Below are 16695 nucleotides of genomic sequence, written 5' to 3' on the forward strand. Positions count from 1 at the left end.
ATTTCCAGGTCTCTCCAGAGATGTTCTTTTGTGTTCAAGTCAGGGTTCTGGCTGCACCATTGAAGAACATTCACAGAGTTGTCCATAATCCACTCCAGTGTTGTCTGGGCTGTGTGCTTAGGGTCATTAAGGGGCACTTATGAAGGCATTTATTAATTATTGTGGAGTAAATAAGTTGCAAAGAATGGCACACATCATATGCTTCTCAGCACCTTTCCGAAGTCCCTAGAAAAGAGGACAGAGCTTTTTGCCGCCTGTCGAATTTACTACAAATTTACCCAGAAAGTGGTGTAAGATATAGCTGAAGTCTTCACCAGCCTGTAGCAGGTGTAGACTTTAGTATTTGACACACAGCAGGGCAGAGATGTGAATAATTTATTCAGAGGCATCTGAAAGATTGGTGGAGTGCAGCAGTGACGGTTGACCTTCTGGAAGATTCTCCCATCTGAAGACAGGATCTTTGGAGCTCAGCCAGAGTGACAATTGGGTTCTTTATCATCTCTCTTACCAAGGCCCTTTACCTCTGATTACTTAGTTTGGTGGTGTGGCCAGGTCTAGGAAAGCTTTGGTTGTTCCAAGTTTCTTCCCATCTTGGACGTTGGGAAAATATCATTAGGATATGTCCCCAATGTCTGATAGCCGCAGGCCCCACCTCGGGGACCCACACCTATACATAGAACAGAGTCTGCAAAGTTCCACAGGGCACACTGCACATGCGTGGCCGCTGTCCATTCATTTCTATCGGAAAGCCAAAAATAGCCAAGATCTGGCTTGGCTATTTCCGTAAGCCCCATATAAGTCAATGGAGAGGTGGGCGTGCTTGATGGTGCATTTTCCATTCATTTCAATTGGACTTCCAAAATTGTCCGAGTGTGCCGCTCTGCTATTTTTGGCAGTCCCATAGAAATGAATGAAGGGTGACTGCGTATGGGCGGTGCGCCCTTCAGTATTTCGCGGGTTCTGTTCAAAGTATAGGTGGGACCTGCACCTATCAGACATTGGGGCATGTCCTAACAATATGCCCCCAATGTCTAAGATGGGAATACCCCTTTAAGAATTATGGAGGCCGCTGTGATCTTGTGAACTTTCAGCACAAACTCTTTAAACAACCATGGGAAAACAATGGTCAATCTCAGGTCGCAAACAGATTGGTACCCAAAAATTGAGCAAAGAAAAACAAAAATTATGGGTGACCTAAATTAAGACTTAACTTTTATTACACAGTTAAAATGTTGACCCAATAAAAGCGAATAATGAAACACTAAAGTGCTTAACACAAAATAACACAGTGGTGTTGGTGCAAAACTGCTGTGCTGTACTAAATAAAGAAGGAAGTGGGGGGGACACTGGGTCTCTACCCCTAGAAATCACTCCTGTAGTGTACCTCTGCACAGGGGAAACGTACAATCACCCTCGACAGGGCAATCCCACTGTGTTAGTCCTCCCTCCTAATGTGTCCCTAGACGTCCCTCCGCTGCGCCAGTTGACTGCCGAGCTTTGTCAGGGAAAGGCCAGCGAAACATGTTCGAATAAGCTATATTTTCATGCTATTTGTTGCGGAAAAAGCTATATGTACAGGTTACTTGCTGTGGTACCAGGTCTCCCTTTGCTTGTTCCCTTTCCCTGACGAAGCTGGGCAGTCAATTGGTGCAGCGGAGGGAAATCTAGGGACACATTAGGAGGGAGGACTAACACAGTGGGATTGTCCTGTCGAGGGTGATTGTATGTTTCCCCTGTGCAGAGGTACACTAGAGGAGGGATTTCTAGGGGTAGAGACCCAGTTTCTCTCCCCCCTTCCCTTTTTCTTTGATACGGCACAGCAGTTTTGCACCAACACCACTGTGTGTTATTTTGTGTTAAGCACTTTGTTGTTTCATTAATCGCTTTTATTGGGTCAACATTTTAACTGTGCAATAAAAGTTAAGTCTTAATTGCGGTCACCCATAATTTTTGTCTTTCTTTGAACTTTCAGTACAACAGAATTTTTTTGTACCCTTCTCCAGATCTGTGCCTCCTCACAATCCTGTCTCTGAGCTCTACAGGCAGTTTTCTTCTCCTCATGACTTTGCTCTGTTATGCATTGTTAGCTATGAGACCTAATATAGACAGGGGTTTCCCAAAATATGTCTAATCAACTGAATTTACCACTGGGGGACTCCAATCAAGGTGTAGAAACATCTCAAAAATGAGATATGAGAGGCCACCAGAGCTAAATTTCAAGTGTCATAGAAAAGAGTTGGAATACTTATGTCCATACAAAAGTTTCTTCTCTCTGTCCATCCAGTAGGTACAGTATGCTTTACCTCACCTATATTATACTGGTCATATACAATAGATTAATTTCTGCAGAACATGATAATTTTGTTGGAACTGGCTTACCATACCAGCCGGGCAGCTGGCTTTTAAGATGCTTAACCCTTTTGTTCTTGGAGAGATCAGCTGGTGTCTCCATTTTTCTATTGAGAACACATGCACACTCAGCAGAGCCGACCATGCATGTGTATGGGGGAGGGGGGTAGTTGGGAGAGTTAGATGTTGGCATCTAAAATGTATAGCCAGTTTTACTTTATCTATCTTTAAATATTACTGAAGCAGAACTATAAAGAAGATGAATAGGGTAGTAATTGTTCAAGGATAAAAATAATATCTGTCCGTGTGTCCTTCCCTATAGTAACTAGGTTGGACTCAGAGGTGGATTGGCCATAGACCTTACAGGAAAATCTCCCAGTGGGCCGTTGCCCAGGGAGCCGCCTGAGCCCTCTTTAAGGCCTGCCGGAAGTTTTTGGGGATGTATTTTGTTTCTGCTGGCAGCATTTTATGATGGACTGTGGTATTTGGCTATGGTGGGGTGGTATAATGTGCCACAATATGGTATTGCTGGCCCTGCCTTCCATCAGTTTGGATCCGACTACAAAATGGGGCCACTTTTAGTATTTTTTCCAGGGCCACTTTAAGTTCCCAGTCCACTCTTGGTTGGACTTTACATGTCTTACTCCGTTTATTTAGTCTATAATTATTTATTAGGCTTTCAGTGTCTTATGGGGTTAAATGTATCATCTGAAGCGATATTACTTAATGTCAGAAGAGATGAAGTCACATAATAACCCATCCCATGCTTGGTGTTTCGAGTGCTTTAATATTTGTCATTCCTAGCATTGTTTGCTCTCTTGCACAAGTGGATTAACCTTTCAAATCTTTCGTGGCTAATATGCATCTCTTTAAGTATACCTGTCCTGTGTATACACTGGAAGCATCCATTCATGTTGTGGGGTGAAGCTGTATTCCTCCTCATCCCGAAACAGAGCTCTCCGGACAATGAAGTAGATTGGATAAAACAACTAGGCCCCTACTTTTATGGTGAAAGAGATTACTATGAGTTACTATAAAAAGCTATTTGACAACTATTCCCTCTCATATATGTATTGCAAAATGTAGATATGTTTCATTAAAGGATCTGGCTGGTTTAGAAAACCTGGGGAAGTACACTTCGTGATCTCCTTCAGTTATACTCCTCTGTTTGGAGGACTTGATGCATCCAAGTATTACAAAGATAATTGATTGCAATAATCATTGTGTAATTCTTCAGTTCCCCTGTGGGGGCACTGCTGGAGAATTGAGCACTTGCTGCTATGTTCCACTGCAGTTTCCATGTGATCACAGAGGGTCTGCAAGACTCCTGTGATCAAGTTATCACAGCTAAAAAAAAAGTATTGTCTACGGTGGACAGCCCCTTTAACTTGAAAACTCCAGATTTATGGCATGTAGGGTAGCTTGTACTTATATTTTACCATGTTTAATTGATCTTACTCTTATTAATTGGCATTTTTGTGGCAGTTGCTTTACCAGGGAGGCACATAAATTAGACCAAGTTAAGCTGGCATTATGTTTTTGAAAGATATGTTAAACGGGTTGTCTGAAATTTTGATACTGATGACCTATGCTCAGAATATGTAAATAATACCAGAACAGCAGGGATCTGACTCCCATTACCCCCTCCAATTGGCTGTTTGAAGAGGCCAAACAGCCTCCTAGGCCAGTGAAGTCACGTTAATTGGTCATGTGGCCTAGACATAGCTCAGCCCCATTCAAGTGAATGGGGCTGAGCTGCAATACCCAGCCCAGCCACTATCCAATGGACGGCGCTGTGCTGGGTGAGCTGCGAGGAGGCCGCGGCACTCACCAAAATGCTGCTGCCTCCTCAAACATATAATTGGCAGGGGTGCCGAATGCTAGTGCCCCGCCCCCTAATCTGATATTGATGACCTATCCTGAAAATCCTCTTTGACGTGGCCTCACACATACACAATGAAGACACACAATGTTCCTGCTCTATCTAAATATAACCACCCAAATTTTAATAAAATCATGTTTTTCAGTTTTAAAGTCGCCATGCAAAAAATACTAACATTTATTTAAAAAATGCTGGTCTATTGCGCCATCTATAGAAAAATTGTGGGAAAAGAATGGATAGAAGCCTCAGGAAGGACTATTTTAATCCATAGTTTTTTTTTAATCTTCAAAGCACAGATTGCTAGCTACATTGTTTCCCAGCAGCTGGACAGATAGCCTAGCAAGGTGTCCTCACGTCACTGTGCTCCACTCGTCTATGGTCCAACCACTGAGAACAGTGCCCAGGACAGCTGGGATGAAAAATGGGAAAGTAGCAGGAACATCCCCCCCTTCCTTCCTTCTGTGGCAGCCAGAGCACATAGTAGCTGTATCTCTGTCACCTTATTGTCATTACCCCCCACCTTTTTTTTTTCTTTTGCTAAAAAACAAGTAGGCGGACTGTAGTATCTCTATGCCCAATGGCAGTGCACAGCCTCATGAAAGGCAGAGGGAGAGGGAGACAAGAGAGGTCCTCTCTCTCCCTGCCATCCAAAACCTTTAAACCATCATCACAGATCCCAATCTGTAAAACTTGCAACCACTGAGACATGACAAAGTCCCAGCAGCTTAACCCAAACCCTGCAAGCCTTTACTGACAAGCTCAGCAGACGGGATTGGACTGGGAAGGACTGGACCTTATTAGTAGCACATCTGGGGAGGGGTCTAGGATTTGGGGGGTCCTTACCAGGAATTAATAAGGATCTTTTTATCCTATGAGAGGACAACAGTCATGATTCTGCTCACATCTCGCAGTGTATTACTCTCACTTCATTATCCCCAGATTTTCCTCATCCTTACCAGTGGCAGTTACCTGTAAGTCTTTATTTTCCTCTACTTTTTTAATGACTTAAATTTGCAGGTGCATGTATCTGGTAACAGCAGAAGGGGGCGCTCTCCTGTGTCAAAATTGAAAGTCTCAAAAAGTTTCTATTGGTGACAAATTGTATATTCCTACATTACTATTATTTATTTTGTTTTGCTTTTTTGCTTTTTAACATATTTAATAATTCAATTTATGTAGGATTATTTAAAATGAATCCAAATTGTAAATTTCAATGACTAACATTTGTTTCATGTATTTATATTGTTTGTGGTTATCTGGTACATTACATTTGGTATGAATTTGCATATGTAAATATTTAATTTATTATTGGAATAATGTATGAATACATTTTTATTGCTTTTATATACATTCTTTATTAATTTATCATAATGCATTTACTTTTTGTTCAGTTATAAAAAAAAAAATTCATTGGCGTTATTTTTTTTATAATTCACATTTTTTATGTATCTAATTTTTTTCTTTTTATTGCAATTATTTTATTTATCTATTTAATATGAATCACTTCTATCACTGTTCATTTTAATATTTCTTTAAATGTAGTTTATTTTTATATTCACTTTATTATGGTGTAATCTACTTGATATCGTGTCATATGACATTGAAGAGCACTAGGGCTGGATGCTGTAGCCACCTATACGCCCCACAACCAAACAAAACTTTATTTGAGAGCTGTTTCATGTTTATCCTTTAGTGTTTTCCACTTTAATTGATATTATACATGTTTTAATAATAATTAATGTGTATAAATACACATATATATATATATATATATATACTGCTTGTAATAACTTGGAATGAGTATTCAGTTTTTAATACATGAAGGATGGCAGAAGTGAAGGCAGCAGACACATGACCAGCACTATTTGTTATGTGTGATAGAACTTTTCTTATTTGGGTCTGTGATATGTGATATGACAATAGATAAGTGAGTTTTTACAGAAGTTTAAAAATCTATTATCTATCTATCTATCTTGCCTCTGTTTCTCTCTTTCTATCTCCCATCTATCGTCTATCTACCATCTAATATCTATAATCTAATTATCTATCTATCTATTATCTATCTATCTATCTATCTATTATCTATCTATCTAATTTCTACTCTGTCTTTGTTGCCGGTTTATGGGCTCTGATTATGGCTTCAAAATCATTGTTTTATGTCCTCAAATTTGATTTCCACTGTTTGAAACTTGTAAAATTTGCTTTTGTGTTGAGTGATTGATGCTGTTATTGATTCTAACTTTTTTGCTTGGTTTTGTGACCCAGGTCTTCTCTTCTTGAAGCTAATCACATATATTTTCCATTACATTTTGAGTCAGGATAATATAGAATTTTCCATCTTTGGACACTGCCCTTGAAAGTATGAAATGAGTAATATTCTTTTACGAGTTTTGGTTAGAAAATTGAATAAATGAGCGACTCGGACTGGGATCTCTGTGCACTGCTTATGAGATGGGACGGCTACAGAGAGGCTATAGACAGGAGGCTAACATTACATTTCATTTTTATTGGGAATTTAAAAAAAAAGTGTAAGAAATTTTGGATACTTTTAGAACGTTACTTATGGTTTCCAAATTCCAACTAAAATATTGCAGTATTTTCTTCAGTCGGGAAAACTGACATGTAACGAAAACATATAGAAATATTTCTCAGAACTGTCTTTTTAAATCCAACCCCAAAAAGTGTCATTTTTGCCACAGTTTTTATTGTGAAATAGTTGCATGATTCCTAGGCCTCATGCATATGCATATGGCGGTACACACAGATAGGAATACCTCTATGTGTCCCCGTTTTTATACAGAGGTATATAAAGGTTTGTAACATGTTCTCTAACATAGCATTTTATGGAGTCACATTGTGTCACCACAAGGCGGCATATTAAGTGTCTATGACCATTTCATGTGGAACCATAGGGATTCTACATGATGAAATACAGGAACCTTGTACAAATTGCTTCTATGGAAAAATACAGTACCTCATGAAGGCACCAAAAAGTTGCACATAAAGTGGAACATTTATCAAACTGGTATAAAGTAGAACTGGCTTAGTTGTCCATAGCAACCAATCAGATTCCACCTTTAATTTTTTACAGCTCCTTTGGAAAATGAAAGGAGGAATCTGATTGGTTGCTGTGGGCAACTAGGCCAGTTCTACTTTACACAAGTTTGATAAATCTCCCCCAAAGTGCTTATGGCTCCATAATAGGAAACAATAGGAACTACGGGGCCTTTTTTTAAACAGAAATAGGCCTATATTAGGCCTATTTCTGGCACAGATTGCGGTACAAAGGTTTTTTGTGGCGCAATCTGCGACTTCTTCCCGCTCACGCCAGGTCTAAAAAAAGTGGATATGGTGGAGAAGGGGACAGGCCGGGAATTTTTATGCCCCTTTTAGGTGTAGAAAATGGTCTAAATGTAAGACAGCTCGGAAGCTGTCTTACATTAGGAAGCGGCGGTGGATACGCCAAGGTTATGAAGAGGCCGGCGCCTGTACATAACTGCATAATAGGAAACAATAGGAACCATGGGGGTCATTTATTAAACAGAAATACACCTATATTAGGCGCATTTCTGGCACATATTACAGTGCAAAGGTCCTTTGTGCCACAATCTGCGACTTTTCTCCGCTCACGCCAGGTCTAAAAAAGTGGGCGGGCAAACGGGCGGGCTGGTAGGCCCATCTCATTTACCAATTTCTAGGCCTGTTTTAGGAGTGTAAAATGGTCTAAATGTAAAACTGTTAGGAGGCTGTCTTACATTTAGAATTGGCGGTGTGCTCGCGAAGTTATTCAGAGGCCGGCGCCTCTTCATAACTCCAGCGGATCCACCACCAGTGCAAAGCTTTATTAAGACCAGTGTCTAAAACGCTGATCTAAATAAATGTGTCCCTATGTGCATGAGGCCTAAACTGCACCATCTGAGACATCTGAAATTCCTCCATTTCACTTGTACCCCCGCCTCACCTCTCTAGCTGCAGTTATACTAAATTCAAGATCAGTAAAGAGCACATTGTTAGTCATTTATGGGTTACATTTGTCTCATTGTAGGATGTTTTTTTTTTTTTTTACATTGAATAGATTTTTAGGTCACAATTTGTGCAAATGATGTCTGGGCTCAACTTTAGAGAAACAACATAAAATATTTGGAATATTTTGTTACTTCAATGCAGCCATATTTTCATAAAACCGTATAGGAAATTACTATCCTGAAAAATTTTGCTCCCTATAAATAGTTCTGTTCTTGAAACAAAAGTTTTCAACCACATACCAGATGCTGAGATGCTCGTGGTTACCCGAACTGTGTGACATAATTATAACTTTTCATTGCTGGAGTTGGAATCATTGTGATACCAGAACACAGTTGCAGAAGGAATTACAAGTGAATGATTGCAGAAACCAATGGATGAATTTTTTTTCTCAAGGACATTTTGTCTAAAAGAAAAATTGCCATCAGCTAGTGCTTCTTACACACGCACTGAAATGTCTTGCTGATCCCTAGACTCGCTGTGACAGTATGGTTTCTATAGTGTAGACACAAATTTTCCCACGCTAGCATAAGCGTCGTGAACCCTTCCCCCACATCTGTATCAGTTGGCAGGTGTACACAGTGATGTTCCAACTTAGCTCCGCTATAGAGACTATGGGGGAGATTTAGGGTCCATTCACACGTCAGTATTTCTCTTTTCCAGATTTTCATTCTGTTTTTTGCAGATCCGTGTTTCTGCAAAAACCTTCAGTTTTTACCAATTGTACATCTGCATCCATTCATCCATTGTACGTCCGCATCCGGAAGGTGGAATATATGTTGCTAGGGTACTAAAACAATTATTATTTTTTTCCCTGGAAACGGACCGCAATTGCGGATGACATGCAGATGTTATAATGATGCATTCCGCATGTCATCCACATTTTTGCGGAACCATTGACTACAATGGGACCACAGACTGCATTTTGCAGACAATAGCAGAACAAGTTCTATTTTTTATTTTTTTTGCAGGGCCATTTAAATGAATGGGTCCGCATTCTGTTCCACAAATTTGCGGAACGGATGTGGATTACAAAATACTGACGTGTGAATGGACCCTTATCAAGACCAGGGGGCCTTGATATGCCCTGCGCTGCCTAATTTATGACAAGGCGCACACCTCATCATATATGAGGCACATCCATTGGCAGTCTGTGCACCTAAACAGAAATCTACCGCTGAAAACTTTGGAAAAGTGGTGAGGGGCGTATAAAAACGCCACTTACGATAATATTTTTTCACAATGCATTCATTATCAATGTAAAATTATATGAATTTTTTTAAGGTTATCTAATCACGACAATTCCATTCCGTATTCCATAGCAGGGTAGAAGCACATCACATCCCTAACATGTCCATGCATTACATGTACAGCCACTGGCATTCGTCTGCATCCGTAATGCAGTGAGCACATGGCCGGTGCCTGGAAATTGCGGACCCGCTGTTTGCGGACCGACATACGAGCACGGCTGGGCAACCGCCATGTACATGTGCACTTGCTCTGAATAGGGCTTGTTTTCCAGATTAACCCTCTTTAGGCTCCATTCAGACGTCTGTAGAATGTGTTCGCACCCGTTCCGCATTTATCCAGAACGGGTGCGGACCCATTCATTCTCTGTGGGGCAGGAACGGATGCGGACAGCACAAAGTGTGCTCTCCGCATCCGGGTTTCCGGAGCGCGGCCCCGAACTTCCGGTCCGCGGCTCTGGAAAAAAATAGAACATGTCCTATTCTTGTCCGCAATAGCGGACAAGAATAGGCAGTTCTATGGGGGTGCCGGCCCAGTGTATTGCGGATCCGCAATGCACTACGGAAGTGTGACTGGACCCTTAAGCTGCGGCTTCCGAGTTGTGCAGATATAAGTGTTCCATCACGTCTTCCCTGCAAATATGTATCAGGATAGTTGATCCCTGTAATCCAAATATAGTGTAAATCTAGAGTATACAGTCTGTGCTTAAAATGTGTTGTAATTCAGAATCCTGTTCCATGCTAAACATCTCCAAGTCATTGAATAATGATGTAGCAGAGCTAACCTTGTAATTTAAAGGCCATGGACCCCCTACCCCCCCTTGGGTAACTTTTTTATTGATTAGCCTGTATTTTGCGTACTTTGATAATAGTGCAGGACAACACAGTAGTGGCTACAAACTTAGCTGTCAGAGGGCCTGTCTGAAGGAATGGTCTAGGAATGGCCTTGAGCAGCTTGCTAGTTATTATAATACATGCAAGCTGCGGGAAAACAAAAAGTTATTGCAAAAATATAGCAAGTGCAGTACAAAAATGACCCAAAAGTGTCTCTTAACTAGGGTGTCAATAGCTGCTTTCCACCTTAGGTAATAGACGAGGTTCTGAATGGTTGACCCCTCCTTTGTTAACCTCCCTAATAGGATATTTGAAACTGTGCTTCCTAAACCAGACTTTTTTTTAACAGGTCCCTACAGTGTGTTGTACCTGTTCAAACACTCATACTCACCTGCTCACCACTTCTTTGTTCTGGATTCCTTGTGGTCCCTATTCTGTATCCTTCCAGACAGATGGGGTCAAGTGCGCTGCTGCAGCCAAAGTTTGGCTTTAGCAATGGGATGTGCTCAAGCAGCATGTCACTTGCTCATCATGTGTCTCTCAGGGACACATTACTGCTGAGGCCAGTCACTGACTGCAGTGGTGCACTTGACCCCTTCCGTCCAGAGGTTTACAGGATGGGAACTCAGGAGACCACTAATGGGAGCCTGAACTAAGCAGGTGAGTATTTGCTTCTCAACAGGTACAGCAGGCGTCCCCGAAACTGGACAAGCACTTTAAGGATAAGCCAGCTATGACCAAGCTATGACATCAGCTCAGCACACGTGCAAAGTATTGGTCTTTATTGTATACAGTGTAGAAGTACAATCTTGTATTGCTTCAAGGAAACAATAATCATGCTGCTGTTGACTGAACCCAATTTTATTATGTCAGAAATTTTCCTTAAAAAGAAAATGCAAAGGACTGAGTTCCCGTGGAGACCTTGGAATGTGTTCTCCCTGTGTTTTGCTTGTTCATCTGCGGTACACAGTATATGTTGGGAGAATTTCCTTATGTGTACCTCTGATTGATGCTCCAGATAAATGTCCCTGTATGTGCGTACTGTGGCTTAAAATACCCATAGGCTCCCATATGGATACTAACATATGTTCCTTCCTGCAGTGTTCCCCACACATACAGCAAATGGACACTGCAAAACACAGTCTAACTTGTAGATTATTGTGGAAATTGCCTTTCCAGTGAGGGATGTGTTGGAGGACTGTGAAGGAGCTGAGGCTTAAAGGGGTTGTCCCACAAAATAATATTCTACAGTTTTCAAACGAGCGCCTGGATCTGAATAGTTTTGTAATTGCATGTAACTAGAAATGTTGTATGGCCACTTGGTTATTCCATAAAATGTATCTGTATAGCGCCACCTGCTGTTTGTTCTTTTTTTTTATTTTGTATGTTTGGCTCACTGAGATGGCCGCACATGCTCAGTTTCATCCTTCAACTGCCTCCTGAGCTGTGATAGGGAGAGCATGGACATGCCCCCTGAGCTGTGATAGGGAGAGCATGGACACGCCCCCATAAGCTGTCAGCTCGATGGAAATCTAGCAGAGCAATGAATGGGAAGATCTCTGGATTAATTCCGGTTCAAGGCAGGTTCTAGCTTTGTTAGAAAGAGATTGTCATGTACTATATGATGTCTTACTTTCAGTTTTTTTTACATTAGTCATGGGATAACCCCTTTAAGGAACTTTGAGAGGGAAAATTAGCAGGTGGAGAGCTAACAGCTTGTATGGTGTTCTTGCATCAGGGCCCTCTGACACTATTGCGTTTTTAATATTCACATGTTTGGTCAGATACATGGGCTTAGCTCTCCTCCTGTTGTCCCAGCCCAGATATGAATGTTTTGTGGGGTTCCATGTTGCCTAGATGGTGGTCTAATGTGATGCATCCTGGCATTGGCATTGAGTGTGCTCATGATTTCTACTCCCACGCTTGGCCAAGTATTGGCCTTTTTTCCATATGTTAATTGCTGGCCGTTCTTTTTTGTTGGCTGATTTATTTTGGGTTATTTTTTCAGCATGAGACTTGTGAATGCCTGTTAGATAAACAGTAGTTATTACAGCGCAGCTAATGTGTGATTTCTGTGAGGGAAATCTGGAAACAGAAGAATGGATGGGGCTGTCAGCTCTACATGTTCCCACTGAATTACACGGCGGAATGCTGAATATACATCTTGCATTCTTTGTCTTTGATCTTCAGTTAAACTGGTGCTAAAAAACGGTTTATATGGAAGGCTGCATATCTGTCTGTAGTAGAAAATGATCTACAGGAATAATCTTTCATGTTTCATCTATCTAATATCTATCTATCTATCTATCTATTATCTATCTATCTATTATCTATCTATCTATCTATTATCTATCTATCTATCTATCTATCTATTATCTATCTATCTATCTATCTATCTATCTATCTATCTATTATCTATCTATCTATCTATCTAATATCTATCTAATATCTATTTATCTATCTATTTATCTATCTCATAGCTATCTATCTATCTAATATCTATCTAATATCTATTATCTATCTATCTAATATCTATCTATCTAATATCTATCTATCTCTATCTATCTATATATCTATTATCTCTCTCTCTTTCTATCTATCTATCTATCTATTATCTATCTATTATCTATCTAATATCTATCTATTATCTATTTATCTAATATCTATCTATCTATCTATTATCTATCTATTATCTATCTATTATCTATCTATCTATTATCTATCTAATTATCTATCTATCTATCTATCTATCTATCTATTATCTATATATCTATTATCTATCTCTATCTATCTCTATTATCTCTCTATCTATCTAATATCTATCTCATATCTATCGCTCTATCTATCTATCTATCTCTATTATCTCTCTCTATCTATCTATCTCATATATTATCTAATTATCTATCTATCTAATACCTATCTATTTATTATCTAATATATATATATATATATATATATATATATATATGTATCTATCATAATTTTCATATCTTAATATCTATTTATAGAGAACCTGCTACAGTACAAAAATTATGGACATCATTATCTCGATACTTCTTGACTACTGATTATGGGCAGAGTATTTAGGAAATGACCATTCTTCAGGAAATTAGTTGCAGGATTCTGCACATGAACATGTACTGTATGAGACAGCTCACCCTTTGCCAGTCCATCCAATGCACACGCCCTCATCTGAGCAGGCTAAACCTTCCCAGATCAGAGCATATATATACTGGTGGGCCATGTGCACTACATCTCATGCTCACACTCACATGTTTTACACTTCAGTGAGCCATGGTATAAGGGAGAAAGTAAACAGCTAAGCAGGGAATTCTACTTCTGATCCCATGTCTGACCGAGTCCTGAAGGGTTGGATGGCAGAACCTGGTGGAGATAGAAAAGTTCCTGCAAATGTTCTGAACCCCAGGAACATACATATCATAGAAGAAGATCATGTGGCTGCTATGGGTTCTTTTGTGCAAGAGGTCACAGCTTTGGCTGAACCTACCATCTTTGGTTGGCATGAACTATTGCAAGACATCCCTGCATTGTCAGCAAAAAATAGGTTGGGATTTTGGGCAAAAGGCAATCGAATGAGCATTGAGGGGTGGAAAAAAACCTTTCTGTCCTGGGTGGTAAAACTAGGCACCTTAAGGCAGGTCCCAATTTTTATGTAAGCCACTACCCAATAATGATAATCTTCTGCTACCAAATTTTCCCTTTAGGGATAAAATTAACTTTGTCTTGGAGGTGCATCTGAAGTTTATATCTGCAGTATACCAGATGAATGGAAAGGACCCCAAATTCCAGGGATTCCCTCTTGATTTTCTCTATTAAGCTACATTAAGAGCTGAATGTCGACAACCCATTAATTCCCTCCGCTAATTAGTCTGTATTCAGATTTTTTGGAGGTCGTCACAGTGAAAGTTTTTTCCCCAAACTAATGGCACCCCATGACAGCTTAAAAAAAAAAAAAACTTTTCTAACTGAAACCATGATTTGTCAGGAATGTGTTCATTAATAAGCGCCATTGTGCGACATCACAGCGGTGATCTGTCCTCGCTATCATTAATATGCATGTTGAATTCTCACTGTAAAAAAAATGGTTTCATTTGCGTGCCAATGGCACATTGAAAAGTAACTTGGCGAAAAACAAAAGTTACTGGCAGGGGGTGTTCAGCCTTCTTGTAGAGAATTAGAGAACTAAAGATAATAAGAGGCTCCCTTTTCCGGCTGGGGCTGGCGTCTCTTTCACTAGCCATTCACTCTTTCTTTATTGAAGAGGTTCTGCAGCAGCAAGTGGAAATCAGCACAAATGGGTTGTGTATAATTACACTCAGTCTACTTTTTCAAGTACATTACACAAATGATTTGATTAATGCATTGTATACTTTATTGCACAACTATCTATGTCTTCAGTAAACCACACAATGTGATTTTACAGCCCGGCTTGACACATAAATGGACTCTGAGCATGACGGTCATGTTGAGCCCTTGATAATAAGGACATAAAAGGAATCTTTTTGAGTTGAGCATGGTTATAAATATGGGTGGGTGCCTCAACAACCTTAAAATGGTTTTCCGGTTTGCATCAATATCCTTTAAAACAATCATTTTGAAGTAAGCAGTAATTTTGTAACGTATTTCTTTTACCATTATTGTTCCTGTCTTCTGTTCTGGACCATGTCCATGCAGCCCTTTTTTTATTTCCTGTGATGTTGTGTCCATGGGCATGTCAAAGCAGCAACAGGAGCTGTGATATGGGAGAAGTGTCTATGTAACTGGCAGGGGCGAAACGATAGGGGAAGCAGCTGCTTTGGGCCCGTAATCAGAAGGGGCCTACCCAGAATGAGTACTAAAAGATTTTATTGTCAGGGCCCCCCTCAACAGTATTCCAAAATTACTTTATATACAGTGACACTGTAGGAAATGGATGGAGCCTGGCCTGGTCTGAGAGAGCGATCTTGTTTAGATTCAAGAGTGGGGGGTGCACAAAAGGAGGGGGTTGCGAAAAAGTTGCTTGGGGGTCAGGGGCCTGTTCAAAAATTTGCTGTGGGGCCCAGTCATTTCTAGTTATGCCACTGGTAATTGGCTAGGTGGGTATTGTTAGGGGCCATGCTAAAGCTGTGGCAGAGAAAGGAGAAGTGCATCATGGGTTTGGTTGGATAGAGCAACAGAAAGTGCTACATACAGGATGGAAACACAGAGAACTAAGATCAGAGCGGGTTGTTTTTTCTTAGGGCAATATTAAACTTGTCCAACCGCAGGCCGTTTGTAAGGTCAAGATGGAACACTTGATCTATGCCATATATGAAACTTGTTTGGATGTTGATAAATCTGGGTTTGTCTTGGTTTCTTGTTTATTAAAACAATTTTTGTCACATATAACTTAAAGGTGTATTCCAGTTTTGTGAACTTATCCCCTATCTACCTCCACCGATCACAAGAACGAGGACCTCCTACCCCATGGATTCCTGCAAAATGAACAGAGCGGCTGGTCGGGCATGCATATATCCACTCCATTTGATTCTATGGGAGTTCTTGAGGTAGCTGTGCGTTGTTCTCGGGTGTCTTTGGAATTTCTAAAGAAATTGATGGAGCGGCTGTGCACATGCTCAACCAGCCACTCTGTTCACTTTGGGGGCTCCACAAGGTACAGGGTCATTGTTCTTGTTTGAGATTGTTGAGGTTCCCAGCGGAACTCTCATTGGAAGTACTTTTATAGGAACTCTCCACTTTGGACAATTCCTTTTTGTCAGACAGTAATTGATTACAGGGTGCTCCACTGTTAGTACTTCCAACGATCAGCTGTAATCTGTGGGGGAGACCACCATATAGTATTCTATTTCCCTGCAGTACAACCACAGGGGGGGAAAAGCATTACAGAGTTCACATTAAAATCAGTGGACTGTCCAGGTAATACATGGATCTTCAGGGTCTTCCAGAGCATACAAATCTCCCTTGTAGGTGCTCTCCTCTCTTCTTTCAGTTTCAGACAATCGCTTTTTTAAAATTCTATAGATAAACAAAAGGTAAATTTATGTCAGGAAGTTAAAAAGAAACAGAAGTGCTTAAATAACCACAGCTGGTTCTATAGAGTGAAATAGTTAAGCCAGAAATGAAGGAACAAGATACGTTTTGAAGAAAATGTTGGTTATTCTGCTTACTTTGTGAGGGATTCAGAAACCACACCAGTCTTCTTTTCTTTTTGGGCAGCTGAAGAAGAGACTCTTGTGGTTTTGAATCTCATTGATACTTCAAGTGCGGCTCTGCTCATGCAGTGTAATTATAGACATCTCGCCCTAGGATTCCCATGCATTCTTAGGACGGGGATACAATTGTTCTTTGCATTGCTAAAAC

General features: G+C 40.3%; 1 protein-coding gene across 5 annotated transcripts in view; it reads left to right on the forward strand.

The window, feature by feature from the left end:
• Positions 1-16695, forward strand: part of LOC122928382 (protein Wnt-7b) — a 294690-nt gene that overhangs the window by 174599 nt on the left and 103396 nt on the right. Inside the window, exon 1 of one of the 5 annotated variants that reach the window (XM_044281162.1) lies at positions 5069-5202. The exons of the other annotated variants lie outside the window; for them this stretch is intronic. Within the exon in view, the coding sequence (XP_044137097.1) occupies positions 5120-5202 (83 nt within the window). The 5' untranslated portion in view covers positions 5069-5119. Of the gene's footprint in view, positions 1-5068; positions 5203-16695 lie in introns of those variants that run through there. 5 annotated transcript variants of the gene reach the window in all.

Source organism: Bufo gargarizans, chromosome 2 (assembly GCF_014858855.1).
Source record: "Bufo gargarizans isolate SCDJY-AF-19 chromosome 2, ASM1485885v1, whole genome shotgun sequence".
NCBI classification, from domain to species: Eukaryota; Metazoa; Chordata; class Amphibia; order Anura; family Bufonidae; genus Bufo; species Bufo gargarizans.